The sequence below is a fragment of the Apteryx rowi genome, unplaced genomic scaffold (genome assembly GCF_003343035.1).
Source record: "Apteryx rowi isolate R43461 unplaced genomic scaffold, aptRow1 scaffold_259, whole genome shotgun sequence".
Lineage (NCBI taxonomy): Eukaryota > Metazoa > Chordata > Aves > Apterygiformes > Apterygidae > Apteryx > Apteryx rowi.
The window spans coordinates 1,166,459-1,190,059 of record NW_020448963.1 but is presented as its reverse complement, the minus strand read 5'-3'; the positions used below and the strand labels follow the sequence as shown (position 1 = coordinate 1,190,059).

General features: G+C 49.4%; 1 protein-coding gene across 16 annotated transcripts in view; it reads left to right on the top strand.

Moving 5' to 3' along the window:
• Positions 1-23,601, top strand: part of EIF4G3 (eukaryotic translation initiation factor 4 gamma 3) — a 117,010-nt gene that overhangs the window by 38,027 nt on the left and 55,382 nt on the right. For 15 of the 16 annotated variants that reach the window (XR_003253769.1, XR_003253770.1, XM_026067420.1 and 12 more), the window contains 5 exons: positions 7,659-7,754; positions 9,157-9,270; positions 19,008-19,187; positions 19,441-19,555; positions 23,089-23,189. Coding sequence is in view for 14 of the 16 variants with exons in the window: in XM_026067420.1 (XP_025923205.1) it covers positions 7,725-7,754; positions 9,157-9,270; positions 19,008-19,187; positions 19,441-19,555; positions 23,089-23,189 (540 nt within the window). In the remaining 2 variants the exon portion in view is untranslated. The remainder of the gene's footprint in view (positions 1-7,658; positions 7,755-9,156; positions 9,271-19,007; positions 19,188-19,440; positions 19,556-23,088; positions 23,190-23,601) is intronic. The other variant, XM_026067425.1, reaches the window with a different exon arrangement.

The following is a 23,601-nucleotide window of genomic DNA, read 5'->3' as shown; positions in this document are numbered from 1 at the left end:
AGGGTCGGCTAGAGCCGGTTGCTCAGGACTGTGTCCKCTTGGGTTTTGAATATCTCCAAGGACGGAGACTCCACTCCCTCTCTGGGCAACCTGTTGCAATGATAAGATCACCCGTACAGGAAAAATGTTTTTTCCTTAAGTTTATATGACATTTCTCGTGTTTCAATTTGTGCCCGTTGCCTCTGGTCCTTTCACTGGATACCTCTGCGAAGAGTCTGGATCCGTCTCCTTAGCAACCTCCCATCCGTTATTTATGCACGTTGAGGAGATCCCCCCTGAGCCTTCTCCAGTCTAAACGGTCCCAGCTCTCTCAGCCTCCCCTCGCAGGTCGGATGCTCCAACCTCTTAATCGTCTTTGTGCCCCTTCGCTGGACTCGCTCCAGTATGAGGAGAGCGGGGCTAGGAAACAGGCACAACCCCTGAAGATGCCGAACAGGGAACCGTGTTGGGGTCCCACACGGATCGATATGGGATATTGCATGTTCCTATAATCCAAAGCTTTGTAAAGTAACTCTGTGTGCTGCTGCTTAAGAGTGAAGAAAACCCAAGTTTTGCTAGTACTAGTGTTTTTGCTCTCCCGGGATGCACCAGCAGCAGTTTTAATCTTGAGCCTTCTTGCTGCTGCTTCTGTTTTGACAATAGGATCAGCCAGCAGCCTCCACTGACTGTGGTTTGTGTTCCTCAGCAAAAAGTACTCATTTTTCAAGTTCCCGTTCCGACTAAACGGGGACAGAACTTTTATAGGACAAACGAACGGCACTTCTTAAGCACAAGGGTCTCTCTGCTGAGATTTACTGGTCTGCTTCAAACAGTGGAGATGTTGGAATTTCTCCTCCAACAGACCCACACGTGCGCACAATATTTTTGAGTGCCTTTATGATGGAAAATGCTAATTCACTTAATTATAGAATGGTCGTTACCAGACCGCCACCATGCTACAAACCATATGCTGCAGCCGAGGCGGGGACTGTCATTTCAGGCTCTGTAGGAAGCCAACTATAAATCTGTGCTAGTATTTACAGATGTTATGAAATGATAATCTGCTGTGGCATTACCTTGCCCTGGTGCCTTYGTTAACAACAATTTTTGAAGGTAGGCAGATAATGTTCAGTGTTGATGGGTTGTGACGGGCACCATAAACAACTGTCTTTGGGAGGATGACGGCCACCAGCAGGACCTCTCTCCACCTACATGTCTCCAAGTTGCGCTGCGCTGGATATTGCACTCTGCATCTTCGGTTGACCACGTCGCGGCGGTCGGAGGTTTGGCACATGGGTTATCAGCCTGAATGTCTTATCTTTTTTTTTTAGGAAGCGGAAAGCTCGGTGGTTGTTCTTTCCTTCCGAAAGCTGGATATTATATTTACCTGTGTTTGAAGCTCTGGGTTAAGGGGAGGTTATATTGAGGAATGTAGCTGCTGATAAAAGAATTGGATTTATTCCCCAGTTAAAAACACAAATTATTGCCTAGTTAAAAAAACGGATAAAAACACGTGGTAAACCAAAACTTCTGGAAGATAGCACAGCAAATGGGGATTTTCTCTCTCGCTTTTCTCTTTTGCCCTCCTGCTTTGTAACATCTATACAAGAAAAAGCCACGACCATGCCTTAAGCAAGGAAGCAAGCGAGTGCGGATCTTGTGTCTGTGTTGCCCTCGTCTTTGTCTAGGGAACAGGAAACCTTCCTTCCTTCGCATTTTTCCATCAGCGGGAATGTGATTATTTCTGGTAAAGTAGGAAAAATGCCCGCGTATTTTTGTGGTTGTTACTTAGGACTCTGTTTGCCTGGTCAGCTCGCTGCGTTTGCCTGCTTGAACACGTGGTGCTAAATCATATGAAGCCATAAAGAGGCCGTTAAAACTTTAACGGGAAAGGTAATGACACAGATGAGAGACCCTGAGATAAACTGCTGCAGAGGAAGAGAGAGACGCGTTTGCAAGAGGAGTAATTCCTCCTGGGTCAGGATATTTTTATCCTTTTGAAGACCGAGTTTAACATTTACCGACACGGGGACTCTCCTAAAGGCGAGGCTATGGAAAAGGGAAGAGCGTGAGCGCCCGGCCCGCGAGGTCCCCGGCGTGCTCGGAGGGAGGAGGAGGAGGAGGAGGAGGAGGTTCGCTACGGCATCAGCCTCGGGCTCCCAGAAGGAGATTCCTGCCGGCTGCAAAGCCTGGCTGGATGCGGTGGAAGTCCCAGTGCTTGGTCCACCTCTTCCTCAGCCGCAAGCAGGTGAATCGCTGAAATCCCTCCGGAGAGGTCAAACGGCCTTCGTAGAGCGAGACACCCAGAACGGACCATACTCACCTGAGTATCAGGTATGTGGCTTTTTGAGGCTTTTGAAAAAGCCTAAATATTTAAACAAACCCACTGAGCAGGCACCGTTCCTGTTTACATCCTTCCAAATCAACACCTTGAAGCTTCCTGATGAATTTTACGTGCAAAGACTTTGCACCCGTTTCACCCGTTTGCRGGCCTATTGCAGCCCCTTTCAGCCGCTGCATCGGAAACGGGGTATTTGTGCCGTCAGCTCCGATTCTGCAGATCTCGTGTTCAACCCCGTTTGAAACGGGAAGTCTCGAATCTGCATAAACCTGTTCAGTGCCACAGAACAGCTGTGGTATTTGCACCACTGGTTTTAATGGGACTTTGAATATTCAACGTGCTGCATACCAATATATGCAGCAAAATGCAAGACGGTGTTCGAAAGCTGCTGATGCATCTTGCAGGGTAGGAGCAGTGGCCTAGGAACAGTCTGCGGAGTAGCGCTGCTGCGTCTTATTTWTATTTTACAGAGTCGCTGTGATCCGTACGACGCTGATCTCGGTGATGCCRAATAAATTGCGAATGAGATGCCGAAACAATCGGAAGTTCTTGAGGCCATGCATGCAAGAAGTTACGTGTTTTGAAGAGGTAGCGGCGTTACAGAGYGAGGGTCTATATTTAAACGGAACAGTCTGATTATGTGGAGTCGAAGCGTTACTGTAAATGGTGAAAGTCAAACTTGGGAGCATTCAGAGAGGAATTGTCCTTGTTTATTAGCTTAATCGGGTTCTCACGCCGCAGGAGCAGCGTGAGAGCGTGTTTTCCTGCRTGTGAGCAGCTAGCGCGTAGAAAAGCCCGAGCAACGAATACGCTGAATAATCCCATCTTGTCCGCCATCGTTTGTAATATTTGCAGATTAGCTGGTTTTACGCGTTACATAGAGCCGATTTTTATTCCACGCTCTGCACAGAGAACCTGTTTGCCGTCGGCCTGCTCTGCCGACCGCAGGGCACACCGGGCCAGGAATCAGATAGACTCGGCTTAGCTGGTTACCAAACGGGTAAGAAAAATGAAGCAGGTTCGCGAAATACAGGGCAGGAGCTAGTTAATGGCAGGTTTGCGTTCGTTTACGGGAACTAACTTGGTGCGATCCGCTCCCCGGGCTGCGGGAAAACGTGCATCAGTTTTATCCTCRGACTTTGCAGCCGAGGCGCCTTGGGATATTTAATACATTTGCCTAAACGCAAAAACAGACTTTGGGGTTGCTCCGCTGTCGCCGAATTGTTTTCTTCCGGCAAACGCTTGCCCCGGCTGCGGGAAGGGGGGAGCCGCGTGACTCAGCTCTTCTCCGCGCCCGCCCGGCTCTTCCCGGCCCTCGCAGCGCCCAGGAGTCGGGTTACGCGGCGGCGCCCGCTGGTTGTTAACCAGCTCCGACACCGGGCTGGGAATAACTTTTCTCGTTCTCTTTGCCGCTGGCGATTTTCCCTTTGCGCAGCCCGAGGTGGGAAACCTGCGGAGGAAACGCGGAGCGCGGGTTTCCCCCCCACTGCCGGCAAGTCGCTGGAATACGTARAGGCACAAATATTATCGCCTTCGCCCCGGCAGAGAGCCGCATCCGAAATGTTAAATTGCTCCGGCGGGAGCTTTAGGGCAGGCAAGTTGCTCTGCCAGGGAAGCGGAGCAGCTCAGCAGCCCTCCGGCCTGCAATTCCCGTCCGTCAGGGATCGCAGGGCCGACACTTGGAAGCTTCCAACGGAAAAACGGGATACGTTGCAATGTTTGCTTCCCTGCTTTCCCCTCCCCAGCGGTTTATTTTAGGGAATTTGGGGAGTGTTTTGTTGCCCGTCTCTTCATTCACCTCCTCCTCCGCGTTTCAGCCGCGGTGCCTAAAAGCCACATATTTCCCGCGTGACCGGCAGTGATTATAATTACCTCGTGTACCTATTTAGATGCCTGGCACAGAAAAAGTCCTTTCGACAGATGAATATATGGAATATTTTTAATCAGCCTACTTGTCTGAAAAGCGAGGGATTGCTGTGATTTATTCAGTTGCTGTTTTGATGGTGGTTTTTTTAAACCTACCACGCTACCACGTACTTGCACGAGAACCTAATACCTGCAGTAATTTATAAAGTGTTTTTGTGTTTTTTTCCCCCCCCGTTACAGCGTTTTAACAGATCCCGGCGGAGGCACACCTCCATCTGGTTTAAAGCATGCCGAGCAGACGCGTTTGTTGTTGTGTAATAGTTGTGAAACGTGTTTGTTTAGCTGCTGGCGGGCGTCTTCGGCGAGCGCCTGCGTTGCCCTCGCCCTTCGCAGCTGCAGTTCGGAGCCGAGCGCTTCGGGCCGTCGTCTCGCTTAAAGCAGCGCTGGCTGGCCGGAGCGTCCCTTCTTCCGACGACAGCTTCGTGGCAGGAGAAACCCTTCAGTAACTTCTTTTTAAGCCTTCATGTGCTTATTTTGTATGACTTCACGTTGTACTTACCCTGATGGGGTTTAAATACTAAAACAAATTGAATCCTACGTCGCATCTTCTTGCGTTTGCCTCTCAGCCCCGCCAGTGTCAAAAATGACATCTGTTCTCAGTGACGTGGCCGCCTTTGGCACCGTGTTTAAAAACGCCTGCTTTACGGTCGTTTTGGTAAAGCTCGTAGTTCTTTAGTCTTAGTGATAGCTGCTTTTCTTTTTTCCTTTTGAATTTCCTTGTTGCTTAGCTGGTTAAAAGCAAACTCTAGCTGTTTTGGCCATGGATTTGCACTTCGGGAGTAGCACGGAAGTTACACTTCGCTTCAGGTTTTATTCTTTTGCATGCAAATTGAGCTCTTTCCCTGCAGCCCGAAGAGAGCGCGTTTTCACAAGCCCTAAGAAGGGAAAGAATAACCGGTATATTCTTTGCTTTTTGCTGAGGATCCCACGGGAGTTCAAACTGCCCGGAGTAAGGTCGCTTCTCTTGAGATAGAGCACTGGCGGTGCAAGGAGCGGGCAGTCGACCAGTCCGTTTGCACGTGAGTTTTCATAGTATTTCCATCCCCRGTCGCGTACTTGGTCATCCAAAGGCAGCATCAGGACCCTGTGCGAGGGGTGCGGACCGGCGCCGAAAGCTGCTCACGCTCCAAGGGGAGGAATCTGGCAGAGATCCCAGCTTTGGAAACCCTGGAGCAAGATACCACGAGTGCACTTGAACCTCACCAGGTGGAAAGGTGATAGACTTCACCGGCGCCTTAAGAGCGCTCGATTCTCCCGCGCCGCGACCGCTCATCGCCGCGGTGTCGTCGCTGCTGTGAGATGCGGGACATACTGTTTATTACACGGCAGTGGCATAAACAGCTCGGGCAAAATCACACTTGTCAAATACGAGGGGAAAATATTTGATGCTGCATCTGACATCGCAAAAATTGAGAAGACTTCTCGCCAGTTAGTCGCTGATGTGAATTAGAGCTTTTGCCGGTGGCAAGAAGGGAGGGAAGCGTTGCCTTGAGAGAGCTGGACAAACCAAGCTGCCCGAGAGGAGGGACGGCAGCAAACCTGCCCTGCTCGCTTGCCAGGAGCTCTCTGCTTAAAACATTGCAGTGCTCCTGAACCAGAGTATTTTTCTACTCTTTTGACGTAAACTACCGCAGAATATCATTGCTTGAGTCTCCAGCTAAATATACCCCCAAACGTGCTCTGGCATCCTAAATCACAGCGAAGGGCTAATGATGGACTTGGAGACAGACATTTTATTTTCTCTGCGACCCCCAAAACAATGTGAAAATCGAGTAGAAAATAGCAGAACCTCCTGCCTGGGTGCGTATTGGAACACCCTCCTTAATGCTTGTGTACTTGCGTGCAACTTTTGCTCTTAAATGATGATTTTTTTGAGTGTGGTCCAGAAGGCGGCAGGATGGGGAGATATTGCGGCCGTAGGTGTTTGGGACGGGGCGACTTTCGGGTGATGTTCGGCACCGCCATCCCCTGCCACTGCTGTTCTGGGGTTTTTCTTTTCCCAAGACTGGAAAAATCCCTTGGTTCAGATTCTCTCTGAAATTTATTTGCATTTACTTTGTCTTAAATCGGAATCAGCAGGAGCTCAAGCAGGGCTTTTACGTCCAGGGACGTAAAAAACATGCATCAGGCTCTACCTCCGTCTTGTAAGGACCGGGTGAGTCTCCCTTGAAAGCCAGAATACGCCMGTTGGCCTGGTYACGCTTGGCATAATTTGCTCATTGYGGCTCAGAAGTTTCGCAGGCTTCAGCGCCGAGTTTTGGGGCGTTGTGCAGCCGCTGAAGCGCTCCCTGCGCCATTTGCCTCGAGCAGCGCTTTGGACTTCGCGGTGGATTGCCACATAGCGTGAATCCTGTCTTGATAGCTGCAAAATTGCAGTTTCATAAGTTTCTCATTTCTTTCCTTAATACAAACAGTTCTGGCCTACCAACTAGAGCTTAGATTTTCTAGATCCTGCGTCGCAGACTGAAACGGTTGCCTTTATTCCTTCGACCCGCTCTTGAATTTTAACGTAAGGACTTACCAAATGCAAGGACGAGAACGGGGTCTTCAGCACGGCCGCAACGTGCACCGCGCGCGTATGGTAATTCTGCGTCCGGAGAAAAACTGCTGTGTTTTTAAGCATATCCTTCCCCGTAATCCTGAGCCCCCAAGAGCCTCCCCTTGTGGAGCCAAAGACCCGATGAGCTCTTAATTTGTCGGGTAAACCTGATGATACGAGGAGYAGCCAGAAGGTTAGTGGCTGCCTGTGCTGTAATAAGCTATTTAACGAAAAGGTAAGTTATAACTTATTGCTTAAAAGGAAGAAGAAAAATGGAAAGGTAATTCTGAATGTCTGCTTAAAATGCGTAAGTGGCATAACTCCGCGGCTCCGCTTTATCGCTGCTTCRGGCAGATAGCGCGGAGGAGAGCATCTGGTAGCGTAAATTGTTATAGTCCGTTGAAATCGGCGGAACGACGAAACTTTACGCACCCCGCGGTCTGTCTGCCAGCCGCAATAGTTCTGGGCCGCTTCACGGCGTTGCAAACCCTTCAAAGCAGCGGTGGCTCGCGTTCAACGCGGTCGAGTTTGTTTCTTGGTGCTCGTCTTGCTTCGGGGCGTTTTGTTGGCAGCACGCCTCGCCGTTCCGCCTTTCCTCGGGGCCGGGTTCAGAGCGGGATACTGGGAAGTTCGGCCAAGCTTTCGGGGGGTTCGGCCAGCGCGGGGTTTCGGCGGCGTGCTTTTGAGCCGAGGTGCGCTTTTCCCCTGCAGCGCTTCAGGTTGGGACCATGACGGAGAAGGTCTTCTCCACCCGCTGTGTTTCTGYGGCATCTTTATATTAATGATAGTCAGCGTCGCGCCCGCTGACGTCATCGGTGCTCTTCTTTTGGGGATGAATTATTTGAAACGCTCGTGTGCTTTTGTTCCCGGCAGGCTCCGTACCCCTCAGGACAGAATGCGGCTCCGACCACGCTGGTGTATCCTCAAGCCCCTCAGACCATGAACACGCAGCCTCAGACCCGCTCGCCGGTAAGGGCGCCCGCGTTTCCCTTACCCTCTGCTCCTCCTGCCTCCTCTGTGCCTTTCTCTGTGCCTCTGCGTGTGTTCGTGGCGCTCGGCCGGTCCTCAGGAAAGCGTGTTTTACCGCCCTGGAAGCCCGTTCCACACGGCGAAGCCGTATCGAATTTTCGGACGTTGTCCTGTTAGGAGAACTTTCCTTTCCAAGTGGCTTGTCAGAGAAGAAGCGATGGAGGGATTCTCATCTGCTTTCAAATAACACCATTTATTTTTAGCGCAGTTGCCTTCAGGTTCACTTCATTTTAGAACTTAGATTCATTACCAGAATCTTTCTCTCTTTGCTTCTTTTTTTTTTTATTTATTTTTTTTCTTCTTGAAGGAAGTATTTTGGTAAAGTGCTAGGACAGAGCTCAGTGAAGGAAAGCGATCCTCTGCAGCAGCGCTCAGTCGCCCGCGGCCTGCGGGCGTCGCTTCCGAATCAGGGCCACCGGCTCGGTTCGAACCGTTCCTGCCTGTCACCGTTAGGTGCTCACGCATTTAATAGATTTATTTAACGTAGAGCTTCTGGGTATCCGAATCGTTTTGTGGTAAGCCCCTTCTCATCCAGCCTCGGGCTCGGTTGTCCTTCGTCATCTTTTGTGCCTAGAGTGAGACCGCTCCGCTGCCGTCGGCCTTTGGTTCCCTAAACCGGGCTCTCGGGGAGGAAATCTCCRCTCGTGGCACGGCTTCCCGTGCCGGCGTCGCGTGCTCCCCCCCTGCATCCGGAGGCGCGCTGGCTCGCCGACGCGGCGTCCGAAGGCGCAGTTAGCCTAGGGAGCAGCTGGCCCCGTGCCTCTTGCAAATCCGCATCTGCGTCGTAACCCTTCCGGTTGCCTAAAAAAAMCACCCCAAACCCCCCCAAAATACCACCCTGCACGAATCCGGGCGCTCTTCTCTTTTTAGAGTGAGATGAATGCCGCCGAAACGTGGCACCTGCAAACCTGTTTGTCCCCGTTCCCAGGTAKAGCACAGGGCAAGCTTTCCCCCAGCCCGCAGCGGCACCGCTGCGCTTGCCCCCGCTTCTGGAGGTTTCGCCTCCGGGGGATTCGCAGGAGGGTTAGTTCCGAGGCCTGCCGACCTCCGTGCCGAGGCAACCCGTTAATGCCAGTTTTGGTGATGTTTCTGCAACGTGGACAGCTGCGAATTTGTCCCTGGATCCTTCCCCCCCCGCTCCCTTTAGTCCCCCGTTCTGATCAGTAATGTGGGATACAGATGGTTTAAAAAAAATAATAATAATTAAAAAATAATCTGTTCTCAGTAAGTATAATCATCTTCTTTACCTTTAATTGTTGAAAAGCGAAAATAAAGTTATATGGTTAGAACTGGAGCAAAACCTGACTGAAGAGCTGCATCTCTAAACCAGTTTTTTTGACAGCCCAGCAGAACAGTGCCAATACATTGCACAGACAACTGGAAGAGGAGGAAGGTTTTGGAACAGAGTCCGGTTTACAGGTCCCTGGCTGGAAGAGGCTGGATAAAATACTGCATTGTAAGCAATATAACAAACTGTACTCCTTCTTGCAGGCGATTGTGCCGATGGCACCGTTTATTCATTTATTTATTTATTTATTTGATTACCACCTCGTTTTGTTGGCTGATCTACAGAAACGCACTGATTTGCTTCTCTTGCCTAAAAGCCCGAGCTGCCGTGGCAGTTTCTGCCCGGTGTCAGTGGTGGAAGAGCTTCCAAAAGCCGAACCGCAGCGGGGAGGGGCTGATCCGGTAGGCCAGAGACCAGGGCGGCTTCGGGTTTCCCACCCGACAGATAACGTTTGCAGGCAAATTGGCCGAAAATGCGTTTAAATTGTAGGGATCTGGCCCCGTTACTGAGGAGGTACGGAGGAAGAATTTGTCTGCAGTTGTCAGCCGTTTTTCTGTGGTCATGAACTATTTTATTTTACTTTTTTAATCTCTCCTGTATGCAGTTTTTGCCATCTGCTCTGCTAGCGACCATCTCCACCCCCATTACTAAAAGTCGCACGCATAACATTTCATTCCACCTCCCCACCCCGAAACGAATGCAAGACTAGCTGGGCCCAGACTACTCTTGCATTTTGTTCTGGGCTCGATTTACTTCATTTATTTATTTACTTATTTTTTTTGCAAAACCTTCGTGTTTTTTGGTGGCGAGGGGAGGGGGAAGAGGGGAGGAGGAAGGCAGCAGGAGACCGCCTTTGCCACCCGAGATCCACAGCGTAGCGCCGGCCGTGCCGCAGATGGTTGGGAGGTTTTTGCACCRGGGAGGCGCCGCTTCGCCGAGCGGCCGGCGCATCCTCCGCTCCGTTTCTGCAGCGAAGGGCCATTGGCAATTGCACAGCTCGGGCTTTTCTGTTCTTTCCTGGACAGCCGCCTTTGCAATCCAACCGGCTCCGTGTATTTTCCCAGCTAGTTTCCTAGTGCCGTTTGTGTTTGACATCGAGGATTTCGCAGGTCAGTTCCAGCCTGGGGGAAGGCAAAAATGAAACGAGAGCCGCTYGGCCCCGCTGCGGGCGGCAGCGTCCGCGCCAGCCCCGGGCACCGGTTGGTTTGAACGCAAGCTCTCCGATCGCAGGAGGTCTGCCAAAAGCCGTAGCCGGAGAGGGAAGGACCCAAGCGGCCGGTTCAGCCGTCCCGGAGAGAAGTGGTTATTTGCCCGCGCTGGCGGCGGCGAGCGAGCGCGCCGGGTTCCCGGGCAGGCGCTGCGCAGCGAGCGGCGCCGTAAGGAGCGTGGRGGGGGGCAGAAGTGTCGCGCCCAGGTTTCGCGCGGAAGTTTTCCTTTCTCTCTACTACCTTCATCTGAAAGAAAACCACAGTGTCTATTTTTAATCCGAGCCAGCAGTGACTACAGTTTGTTCTGTTGCTTACAGCCACTAATAGGAATAAATCCTGTCAACCTGAACTATTAAAAAAATAAAATAAAAACCAATAGCCAATGGTGACCACAATAGTTTAGGGCATTTTTCACTAACTTTGAGGCTTTTTTTTTTTTTCTTGAAACACATATTACTTTTTACCACGGAATACACTTTAGCTTCTTAAGACGTAAACTTCCAACTCTTACTTTAAACCCAGTCAGGGTTTCCATTTCTCATCGCAGCAGACCGATCAGCAGAGCCGCTGTCCTTCTCCCCCGTAGGGTTTGGGAGACGCCTGAAAATCCTTGAACGCTCCCGTCTTGCGGTTGCTGTTAAAGCAGATATTTCAGGGCGTTAGTCTCGTGAGTTGATGCTGCTTTGAGGCTTTTCTTAACTGGAAGGCTTAGGAAGGCTGTTCCAAGGGTGTCTGCTGGGGCGGGAAAACTACCGTTCGTGAATCAGTGCAGGTCACTCTTTTTACACCGTGACGGTAGAAACAGTCTGTGTTGGAGTATTTTCTTTTTTCTGAAGGTTTTTATGACTTTCCATCCAAGGTAGAAGGAATACGTAAGCACTGTAAGATACTCTGGTGTTAGTAAACTGCTCTTGGAACTATTAAACATAGGCAATTAAAATGTTTATAAAGGAGAAATTCAGCTGGATCAGTGAACGTTTATACTTCGCTTCTCATGTTTGATGGCATTAAAATAGCTGGGAAGTAGGGCTGTAAGTTAACCCCGCTCCGCTTTTCCTTACTGGAAAAAATTCTTATTAAGAAAATTAACAATCCGTAGTCAGTTTTGGTCCCTATTTAGGAACAGTTTAAGTGTCCCTGATGTTTTTATACGGCCTATACAAACTTCACCGATGTGCGTGCTCCTCTTCTTCAGGGCGCTTCTCCGTTAGACCGTGCGGCAGCCCCCGGGCAGAAAGCGAACGGTACCGGGTCGGGCCCCGCGCGTAGCGTAGCGCAGCGCGAACGAGCAGGGCTGGGCTGAGCTGAGCCGCGTCGCGTGCTCCGGCACGTGCCTGGCGCTCCTAATTAGCTGCGACGAGCAACAGGCAGAGGCGTGCGGGGTTTTGCTGCTGAGCATAAGAACTCGCAGAAGGCTCGAGCTTCGTTTACGCTGCTTAATTATTTGAGCCGTTGTCAATAGATTATCTGCTCTCATCACGCAGCTTGGTTGCATTAAGGGTTTAAAGGCCTAGCTTGGTTTCTGGAAAGAGGCTACCGTGTCACCTTTCTTTATATTTTCCATTTCTTGCATTCATTTTTATTTCTATTTTAGCAATCAGTTACTTGCTGGAAAATGCCTTGCCTGTTTACTGAGCATGTCGACTTCTGAATACTTTTCCTCCCCGCATAACCCAAGCGGGTGGGAAGGCGCCCAAGTAACCGGAGCTCGGGAGCGGAACCAGGGCCTCCTGCGCCCTATCCGAGGTCCGCCGGGGATGGCACGGGCTAATCCGGCTCCTTCGGTTTCAGCCGAGGGGCAAATCCTACCCGTGAAGGAGCAGGGTTGCAGGGTTATATTGCAATTATTATTAAAAAAAAATAATAATAATAATAAAAGAAAATGCAATTGCACTGAGCACGTGCAGAGTCGCCTTTGCCTTGCAGAGTTGCTCGTGCCGTGCCCATGGTCTGCCTGGCTCTTAACTGCTGTCCGGGCACGAGCCTCCATCCCACCGGATAGTCAGAACAGCTCCGAGTCCAGCTGCTCCCGCTGCCTAACCCTGCTCGCGGGCTGCCCGCCTTGACCGCCCCGTTGACGCCGTTTGCTAGGGAAGGAGACCGCACGCGGGTCGCGGCCGGGGGTCCTTCAGGCTTTTGCGCCTCTGGACGACGTTAGAAACCTTGCGTATAACTCGGGCTGGCARTTTGCCGTTTTTAGAAAGTCTGGATTTACGTCTGGTCTTCCTCCCGCTGGTATTTTTGAGGGGATGGAGGTAGGTGGAGCAGGGATGGGTGGAAAAGAGGAGGAGAAGCGTGGAARGCGCAGGAGAGCGCTGCCAGCTGCGCCTCATGCTGCGGCACTCTCCTTTCCCATTGCTTGCAAGGAACCAGTCTGTTCTCACCACGTTAACGGAGAAATTGGTGGCGTTGGGACTGGTGCTTAGTCTTGGAAAGTTTATCCTAGGGGAAACCCTTATTTTGTTCTCATTTCGCTCCCRTTAGTCGGAGCAGTTTGATACCGTAGGGGTGTGAGCACCTTTGGGAAAGGACTGTCTCGGGACAGCAGGTAAGTCCATCAGCAGGCATAGACACCGAAAAAGCTAGATCCCTTTGCTCCTTCCGCCTCGAAGAGCGACGTGGAGGCAGGCACCCTTCCAGAGTAGGATAAAAAGAGGCTTAAAAAGCAGAAGGAGGCTTTTTTTTTATTTTTGCCGTGCTCCTCTGCTCATAGCCAAACATCCCATGGGAGGGAGAAATGATCTGCTGCCTTTTGCACGTGGCAAGGGATTGCGGTGACGGGCGGTAGCAGAGGAATGTTTTTCGGATTACTGAGCGCTGTACAGAACGACAGAATTAGTATCGTGTTTAGATACGTTTGTGCCTGACCTTCGCTTCAGGTCCGTGTTTATATAAGGAGATGCTGAAAATGCATCGCAGGTCAGAAACTCCTTAGTTCTTTCGTAGGTTGTTACTGAGACAAATTATACACTCGGTGCGAACCAGGTTCCCATGTTAAAATTGGTGAGATCACCCTAAGCAGAACTTGCACCAAGAGACTCAAATCTTGAGGCAGCTCGGCCTTTAGGAGACGATTTTGGTGTTCGGTTTTGCTGGCACGACCCTGCCAGCAACCTGTTGCAGCTTGATTGCAAATTTTCCTTTGGACCCAGGTTCACCCTGCCTCCCGGCTCAAACTTGGATTTCCGAGTGTTTGCCCRATTTTAGCACTACGTGTTTAACCGTATTGCAGCTAGATTTTGACTCCGTTTGAAGTCTGCATGTAATTACCCGAGAGAAGCTGTCACAACTGGGAAAACGTGCGGGCTTCCTTCCCGGTGCCGCCCGTCGTGCCCCRGACGGAGCAGCGGAAGGGGATGGGCACGGCGACCCTTATTTCTTTTCCTCCCGGCCTCGATGCGTGCCCGCGGGGCGAGGGGGTTTGGCCGGCAGTGCATGCGGAGGGACATGGCGACTGAAGCAAATTCATCCCAGTCCTGATAACGCTTAGAGGGTTCTTGAGGCCGAAGGAAATTATTCCGCTCGTGGGAGCTGGGAAATGCGGACTCACCTTCTTTAACACACTGGAATCATTAAATGTTGCATAACGTGAGCAGCCGGCTTCTAGAATTGAGATTTTGTCGGCTAAAATATCCTAAATAAGTACCTCAACCATAGTGTTAACATTTATTATAACAACATGACATGCTCTTCTAAGAAAGCAGCGGAAAGACGAGGTTTGCAACGATTCCCATGTCAACTCCAGCATGGTTTTATTAACGTATGCTTCTTATTGATTCTGTGCCTTTTTCCGTGAACTAGTAGATTATTCTTTAGTGTTGTTTCCTGTAATTATTATAGCTTTAAAGTACTCAAATTGGCATGATTTAGGCACTTGACTGGAAGCTTCATAAGGAATTTATTTTCAGCTGGGCGTGCTAGGAACCCGCCTGCGCTGGCTGGTTCAAGCCAGTTGGGGCTATAGAAAGTATAAGCAAAGTCTAAAAGGTAGTGTAGTGATAGTAATAATATAGTATATATAGTCTATAGTTTTGCTTTAATATTTTCTAAGTATGTAAGTTTTTAAACATCCTGTCGCCTCTTGTTTTCACTTGGATGCCAGGTTGGGCATGCGAAGCCGAGGACGCTGTGCCGGGGCTGGCCGTGCCGCCGGGGTCCGGTGCTGGGTTTCCCCCGCTGCGGCGCGGAGCACCCCTTGCCTTTCTCCGCGAGGCTCTGGAGTCGCTTTGTTGCTCCTGATCCTCCTAAAGCCCAGCTGGAAATAGCAGTTTGCTTCTAAGTTTTGCAGTCTGAAATGCCGGCTAACCTTTAATTTAAAGAGCGACTGCAGAAGCATAGGGGCTATTTTGAAATGGATGCTCAGAAGAGGCCAGTGTAATTAAAAACAGAACTGAGAACGAGTATAAACTCAAATGTCATATTTCCCTTTCTGACTTGTAATTGTGTTTGAGATTAGTTTACTAGTTACGGCAAACTAACTTAGCTTGAGGTTGCAGTTGTAGTTTGTTCCAGTTTTAGCTCGAGGTTATTTGAGTTCTTTTGACTGCAGCTGACACAAAAGCAAGCTGGGTTTGGCCACGAGCTGCTGTTAAAAAGCCTCGCGATTTGGCAAAGTTAGCAATACACTCCCTGCGCTGACTCAAAACTGACCGTTTTGCAGCTCCTTGGAACATCTCAGGTTAGAGAGCGATCGGCCACAGCTGCTATAAGCAATCCTCTCTCTTCATCCACAGGCGTGGGGAGGAGGTATCGCTTTTAAAGCCTGTGGTCAACACAAGGGTGTTTGGACTTTTTTTTCCCCCTCCATTTTATTATTTATTAAATAATAAAGCTGGGAAAGTCTGAGCAGGGAAAAGCAGGGTCAGGTTATCCCGCCGGTCGTCTTAGCCGGACCAGAAAGTTTAAAAATTAGTAACACCGCTGTGTTAGTATCCAAGAGGCTTAACCGAAGACGAGGGCTTGGATGCGTGATTCGATTCGAGAGCGCTGCTGACAACTCGCTAAACTTTCCTTTTGCTTCCTTTGTTCGCAACCTTTTGCAGGGCCGTGTGGATCCATCGCAGCCGCCAGGCTCGAATCTGACCTGGAAATAAGTGGATCAGTGCCTAATGCGCATCCCCTTAGTTAGGCTAAGGCTTGTTTTCCGTGTGCTGACTCTCCTTTATTTCTCAGGGAAGCTTTTAGCCTCGGTAGGGAGTGCTCCGCAGATGTCTCGCGGAAAGCGAGGGCTTAGAAACAGAGATGCGGGAGTAAACAGCAAATCAATTAAAATGCGCTGGAGCTTTATCAGGAGATCGTCCCTCTCCTTGATCATCGATTTTTTCTCCATGGCAAAYGTGGTCCCTCTCGTCTGGCTGGCCTTCAGCAGACGTTTGACATGGGCTCACGTGGGGAGAAAGTTAAGCTGGAGATGATGATGTTTAATGGAAGGGCATTAAGGTATATATAAAAATCGGACTAAATATAAATGGCAGGGCRGTGCCGAGAGGGTACGAGGGAGGTTACTACTGGATTTCCATAATATTTGTGCTAATTACCCCGGCACAAATAACAGATACGTGTCTGCAGCAAACTTCACGAATATAAAGCTAGGGAATGTGGTTAACGTGGGGGAGCTGGAAGCGAGRGGTAATTCAGCTTTACAAAGAGCAAGGAAGCCCTTAGACTTTGGTGCCAAGGAGGAGTTTTTATTATACGTCGTAGGAGCTCAGAGTTGAGCTTTTGGGAGCTCCGTAAGTATTTTGGGGGAGGGACCCCACGGAGGAAGAGGAGGTCGTTTCTTCGTTCAAGAAGAAGCCTGACCACGAGTAAACTGATTTTTTTGAGGTTTTGCAATATGAGCAACAGGGGCGAACAGCCAAACTCTTTTCAAGAAGGGACTTGATCTGTTTAGGAACAGGATTAGGGGACAGTGGTCAGTGGTACAAGACAGATCAGGGACCGGACRGTGACTTGGAGCCCGAGGCTCAGTTCCCGGCTGCCCTGCCGAACGACGGGTTTCACACTAATTGGACCATCGTTAGGCGTAGCAGGACTTAATTTTTGAAGGACGTAGTCAAGGAAGGGTTGGTATAGCAAGGGTTTTCCAASTGAAGCCGTGCTGTGGGCCAGGGTACCTTAATTCTGGCCCTGGCGGGGTGCTGTATGCGCTCCGCCGTGAATCCTGCAATTATTGGAAGAAATAGAGGCAAAACCTCTCAGATTTTAATCTCCTTGYGTTCTCCTGTGGGACATCATTAGCGCTGCTCGAAAATGTTGTCTGCGYGCCCGTCTGCTTAACCTCGCAAGACGAATCCGTTAGCAAATGAAGTCAGAAGAGCGAAACGTTTCCAAGAAGGGCTTTGAGTGCTGCTAGCTTGGCTTCGGAGGKATGGGAGCAAGGACAGCGCAGAAAACAGCCTGCCCACCAGCTCGTGCTTGTTTTGAACAGTGAAACCCATACACAGCTCAGACGCATGGTGCTCTGATGATATCTGGTTTTCTTCAGAGTTTTAGCTTTGCTGATGGGAACTTGTATATCTAAAAGTAATTTGAATTTTGCCAGAGAGCTGTCCCAGTCAGTTTTGGCTGTCTTGTTGCTTAGAATAACAGATCTGATTTTCTTCTTGCTGTGTCCCTCTTCCTAGAAGTAATGAAATCCTCCTGGTTTGGATTTACCCCCGCTATGGTGGGGGCCGCGTAGGGTGTTAACTCTAGTTATTATCACCATCAATTTAGTGTGTCCTCGTTACGTGCAGCAGTGGCGTAGTCCCCTACATCTAGGCAGTCGCACAGTTTTTGTCAACGCAGGAGCGAGTCGCTCTTCTGGTTGTCTTTCCCCACCAGCCTCTTCTTCCCGAACAGTTGCCTTCTCACGATTCAGGTCACGTTGTCCCCTCTGCTGGTGACAGTCCTTCATCCAGATTACCTGGGTTGGAAGCCAAATCGTTGCGTTCCTCTCTTAATTGCATGTGGGTTCTGAGACAGGGAGCCGTCCCTGGCTTTTCTGGAGAAACCATTCAGTATGGGAACAACGTAGGTGTCATACGGTCCCCAGGAATGCCGGAATGACCATTTTACTTTCATTGTCATGTCAAGTATAGATGCATCCTTCTGCCCCACCTCATTTTTTCCCAGTGCCGAGGCAGATAAGCCCAGCTCATTCTTTCATTCTTTAATAATTACCACACTCTTTTCTTCTCGCTACTCATGATATAGTTACCCACAGACTATTTGCATACACTTCATCAATCAGCAGTCTTCTATGTCAAGTGATGTATGATTACCTTTTTTTTTCTTTTTTCTTTTTTTCTTTTTCTTTTTTTTTGCTTAGCAATTAAATACATGGAATTTCTTATTCTTCCAGTCTTGGTGCAGAAGTGGAGACCAAATCCATGATTTGAGCATGAGTTACTGCTATTTTCCGCTATCTCTGTATCACTCAAAGAGACCAGAAAGGAAGAGAAAAATGTCTTTATGATTTAGGAACAAAGTAAACGTAAAGTCTTTCTGTAGTATCATATTTCCTACAAGTAATTACGTCTATGGTGGTTTTTTTTTAACTTCCATATAAAACATTTGCAGAAGGGTTTCTGACCCCTGACTCGGGATTCTGATAGAAGAGTCCTTGATACTGGTTCAGTCTCTTTCTTGCTATTTCTGTAACGGATTAGCCAAAGCAGGATAGAAAGATGACTGGAATTGTGTGCAATTAGGGTGCATGTTATATCCTATTCCTTCCTATTGATCTGTAAGCTGTTCCATTGGCTTTCTTTCTGTTTCCTGCTGCTTTCTTGCTTCGTTATTGAAGGGAGGATTCAGACCTATACAGGTAATTTTAACTCCTGGTTCTGCATGGCCTGAGTGTCTCTTTATCACTTGTATCGTTAGCGCGGTAGTGAATGCGTTGATGTCTGCTGCACATCTTGCCAACCGAGTTTGGAGATCGCAAAGACTCTAGTAACTGGAGCCAGGGCGTCCAGTGCCAYGGATGCTCCGTACCGTGGGCGCTGGTGCCTTTCCCGGCGCTAAGCGTGGAGAACCACGCGGGTGCCAGTGGCTTGCTTGGTTTCCTGGACCTGGTCCGCTTGCGCGGGGCATCCCTTCATGCGAACACGGTAGAAGAGTTCRGTGCCACTCTGCAAGAGGTTGCCACCCTTCTGAAAAAGGAGTGCAGGACAAGTTGCCCATCGCAGTTTGAACACGGGATAGGTATGAGGCACCTCTGGCCTTCATAAGGTCTGGATTTTAGCTGTTCCGGGGTTATATTGGAACGGTTGTCTTGACCTTTTATTTCCTTAGCGCATTTATAAAGATGGCTTCTGGCAGTCAACCCACCTTATACAAAAAAAAATATATATATATATGACAAAAATCATTTTTCCAACTGTCATTCTGAAAGGTGGGGATGTGTAATTCAGTAGATACAAACTAACAATTATTTGAGCTTAAAGTTTCACGCTTGCTCTTGCCTTTTGCTATCTCTCTCTACCTTGTAAAATTGAAGGTTGTAGCGTGATCTTGCTATTTGCAGATAAAAAGAAATTGTCCTGCAGTTTTCTGAACGTGTGGCAACCCTTTGGAAGTAGTACTGTAATTACAGTATGGTATTGCCTGCTGTTGTAATGATACCGCAAACTCTTCTGCAGAAAGCTTGACCAGTTTTTCTTTTTTTTGCTTTTTCTCCCCTCTCCTTCCTCTCTCCCTTTCCTGCCCCAGTTTTTTCAGAGGCCTCAAATACAGCCTCCAAGAGCCACCATCCAGAACAGCAGCCCTTCCATCCGTCCCGGCGCGCAAACACCAACTGCAGTGTATCAAACCAACCAGCACATCATGATGGTTAATCATCTGCCAATGCCGTATCCGATGCCTCAGGGCCCCCAGTACTGTATACCACAGGTAAGAGATCGTCCGGGCGTCTCCGAAACTGCAAAGCAACCCTTGGTTGATCCCTTGGGTTTCCCTCAAGACCTTGCAGCAGAGTTGGGGAGAGGGGGAGTAGAAGTGATGGTTGCACGTTCAGCAACTACTCGGTTTCGTAATCTGATCTTTATAGATTTTGGGGGGGCAGCTGCACTGTTGCTGTTTCTGTATGCGACGGTGCGTTGTTGCCCAACTCTGTGTCGACTGATGGTCCTTTTTTCCCTCCTAGTATCGTCATAGCGGTCCTCCCTACGTTGGGCCCCCACAGCAGTATCCTGTTCAGCCACCAGGGCCGGGCCCGTTTTATCCAGGACCGGGTCCTGGAGAATTCCCTAATGCCTACGGTGAGTTCTGGTCGGAGACTTCTTGAAGGTATTTTCTGGGTGTGTTTTTATGTTGTCAGGTTGAAGATTTATAACGCCGAACTGAATTAGCATTTGTTTGAACTTCAGATAGCTGCTCAGTTTGGTTGTGTTGGGGCCCTTATTATTTGCTCCTGAAAAATTCACAGTAACAGGGTTTTGTTTGTATGAATACTTATGGAAAGGCTGCAACTCGGAGCTACCCGTAATCACATGTGAACAAGAATAGCGGCTATTCATTATTCCCTGCTCAATCATTATTATTTATTAAGGTATTGAGAATACATCTGGCCGCCTTGGTTTCCACTGAGCTATGCCACCAGCCCTTGACTCCTTCAAGACCTCACGACCGCCCCTCGTTGGGCTTCTGGTTTGCAGACCTGGCGGTAACGGTGGACGTTTGTCCTTGGGTGTCCCACGCCACCTCTCTTTTCTTGGCCGTTGACTTTTCCGTGTCACCCTGTGCGTGACGGCCCGGGTGTCTTGCAGCTTCTGGGCTGCAAGGCAGGAGATCAGCCGCTTTCTGAGGAGCAGCTTGTCACAGCTGGAAGGAGGCCTCAAGTCCTTTATTGACATTAGCACTTGATGAAACATGATAGGGGGTTGGAGGCTGGTGGATTTGGGGTTTGCCTTGTTTGCAGGATAGTAGCTTTTTATTTAGGGGAGCTGAAATATTTAAAGAAGGCTTTTCTTACAGAGGAGAGTTTGGTTGGGTTTTTGTTTTCTTTATTAACCTTCCCTTGCTGATTTATGGGAGCACCTGAAAAATCCACCAGGGTCTAGATTGTTCAAGTTGTCCCCCCTTTGTACATTTTTTTTTTAAGGGTTTTCACCTCTAGATATCAAAGCTGAGCTATTTTGTTAAGTCTGATGGCTCCCTTCCCACCCAAATTCTGTAATCTATTGGGCGTAGCGATCTTATCAGCTTTCCACGCAGCTTTAACTGCTGGTATTTTCTGGGCGTTAGGAGTGAATGATTACCTCGCCTGCCGAACAGCGTTGGCAGGGTTACATGTTTGCACTTCACAGATACAGATTCATTTTAAAGGGGGAGAAAACCCCCAGTTTCTTCTTTACTTATCATTTTTAAAGGTCTGGACTCTTTTCTTTTTATCTCTTTTTTGTTTCTTTTTTTTTCTTTTCCCTTGGGGGATTTATAGAGCTAATGTGACAACTGAGCTTGACAAAAGGCAGCCACAGAGCCTTTGACACTGATTATGTGGTTTCTGAATAAACCAAATGATAACAATTATAAGGCAGTTAGTTCCTGTTTGCTTATCCTAGGGGAAAAAACCAGGAGAATAAATATTGCAGTGGCTCTTTAAATCGGATCCACAGGACGAGGAAGTTGCCCACGTATTCCTCCTTTAAAGTTTCTGTGCCGTTCCAGGTCTGGTTTCTTACTTTCTGCTTGCTGAGCGCCCTTCGTCCGTCTGCGCTTCGGGAATTTGGAAAAGGTTCCCTTCTGCTTCCTTTCTGCCCCTGAAACCGTCCGGTTTCTGGCCGCGGAGGCTTGCAGTCTTTCAGCGCCGGCCTGTTTTTCCGTCGCCGCGTCTGCGGAGCGTCAGGGGGGCGAAGCCGGAGGCCCCGTAGCTGGATCGCAGCCCTCGGTCGCGCAGAGCCTGTTCTCGAATTGCAGCCCGCGACGGCTTTAGCCGAGGAGCCGGCTGACTTCGGATTGGCCTCCGATCGTCCGGCTTGCTGTCCCGTCGTTCCCTCACCGTTCGGAGAGGGCTCGGGAGCTGCTCGGGCGCGGGCACCGCTCGGGTTTTTGGGAGGCGAAGAGCCTCGCCGCGAGCGTGGCCGATTTGCAACAGCCTGGAAGCGCGTGACGGAGGTGGGAAACCCTCGTCTCTCGCCCGTAGTTAGCTGCTTTGCGGAGCTCTTCCCGCCGCCGATGCCAAAGTTATTCTTGCTTTTCAGGGTTTGCCGCCTTAAAATGCTTTCCATAAAGGAAGAATCCTTCCTTAGGTTGCGCTGTAGGTCTCTGCGGCACGGATCATGTTACAGGCTATCTGAGTAGATCCGGTTTCTCGGAAACTAGAAATCTGGATACGGAACGCACCGCAGGGCTGCCGGGCTTGCTCCTCTCCTCTCGTGTTACCCCAGCTCTTCTCCTCGTCGTACGCCTGGCCAGCCGTGAGAGCTTGGCCAAAGCGGTAGTCAGACGGGTTTTGAGGACACGCAGCTATTTTTAAGGAGAGAGGCAGGAGGGTCCTTGGTTCCCACACCAGGTGAGCTGGGAAACCTCGACAGAGATGGTTTCTGTGCCCCGAGGACAGCTCGGGTCTGAAGCCATGCTGCTTCCTGGGGTGCTCAAAATTCGGAGATCACCGAGCGACTTAGGCTCGCTTAACTGCAGCGTCCGAGCTACCTTAGCTGCAAAGCCCGTGTGTGAATTAGACCCCTCGGATCCACGCGGCGGTCGGAGCAGTTTGCTGTCGGTGCCCGGCCGTGCTTTCCCTGCTGTTTTGGCAGGGCAGGAGCTCTTGTCCTGAGCGTGCGGATCGGGAAGCCACGCCAGGCTTTTGCTTTCGAGTTTTCTGTGCGAGGAACGCGTCCTTTGAAGCTGCAAATCGGATCGTGCGGGGCTGGATTCGTTGGCTTTACTGGATTTCACCATTCGTGTTAGTAACAGGCTCCCGTTTTGGTTGTAGTGTTCACGGACACAATAAAGAATTTCTTCAGGGAACTACAATACAGTCATTTTATTCCTGTTTAAATGTTACTTGGGTTGAAGAATAAATCAGATTGCTTTAGATGCAAGTGAGGGCAGACAGTCCATCTAGCATCTATACTTAGAAAAGGGAAAAAAAAGGGCAGGACTGTCTTACAGGTTCACCTGATCTCCAGCATGCAGACAGAATATAGCTCTTGCCACCTTTATTTATGTCTGGCACGTCTTTAAAGCGCTCAGTCATTTCGAACCAGTCTTATTCCATAAAGAAAAAATAATGAAACTGCATCGGATATTATGAGTGTAATCAACAGTGCAGTGTAATTTTGCAGGAATAACCGTGGTCCTGCTTTCTGATGTTGCTGCATGAGAAGAACGTTGCTTGTAATTAAATTTTCTGGCTACGCTTGAAGATAAGTTGCAGTTGCCCTTGCAAATTCATTGTAATGGTTTGGGTGAATCCGTCTCCGCAGGCACAAAGGGCCACCTGCTTGTCAGTGAAAGGAGTCCACCGATGGGCCTCTTGTCTCTTAATGCCTTGGTGATTTCAGCAGCTTCGCCAACACTGATGCACCTGATAAATTTTTCCATTCTTGAGAGAGAGAGGAAAAAAAAAAAAAGGATGTAGTGACTTAATCACCTGTCTTGATGGAATATCAAATTCTGTTTTAAGGGAAGTGGGGAAGGAGGAAGCACTGGCCGCTTTCCACTTGGGTGTTAAAAGCCGTGTTCTTCAAAAGAAGGGAGGGAGGAGCAAGGTGGGCAGCGCAGGTCTTCTGCTTGCTTTGCTTTCCTTTGCAAATTAACTGAGTTTTTCCGTGTCATTGTCCTTTCCCAGGAACACCTTTCTACCCAAGTCAGCCGGTGTATCAGTCAGCACCCATCATAGTGCCTACGCAGCAGCAGCAGCCTCCGCCAGCTAAAAGAGAGAAGAAAACGGTAAGGGAGCTTTTATTGACCGATAACATCCTCTCTGAGAATTGTTCTGGTTGTAAGGCTGGGATATTGAACAAAATCACTGATCTAATAATCTTAGCTTAAAATTGAGCTTTGTCTTCACAGCAAGGCTATTTTTCAGCCTTCTGCAGTTCCATGTAACATGGCACACTGCTGCAGTGGTGTCTTATTTTCAGTTTTCTGTTGGAACTTTCTACTGCGAGTTCGTGACATCTCAGCCAGTTGGAAATGGGAATATTTTTGCCAGTTTTGTAACAAACAGAAATGAAGGCAGCATTGTCTGCCCGAGCCTGCGGATCCTCAATTGCTTGCGCTACCGCTTTGAGTTTTGCTGAAAAGACGAGTAAAACAAAATAACTCGGATCAGTTTGGCGCTTTCAGTGCAGACTGCTGG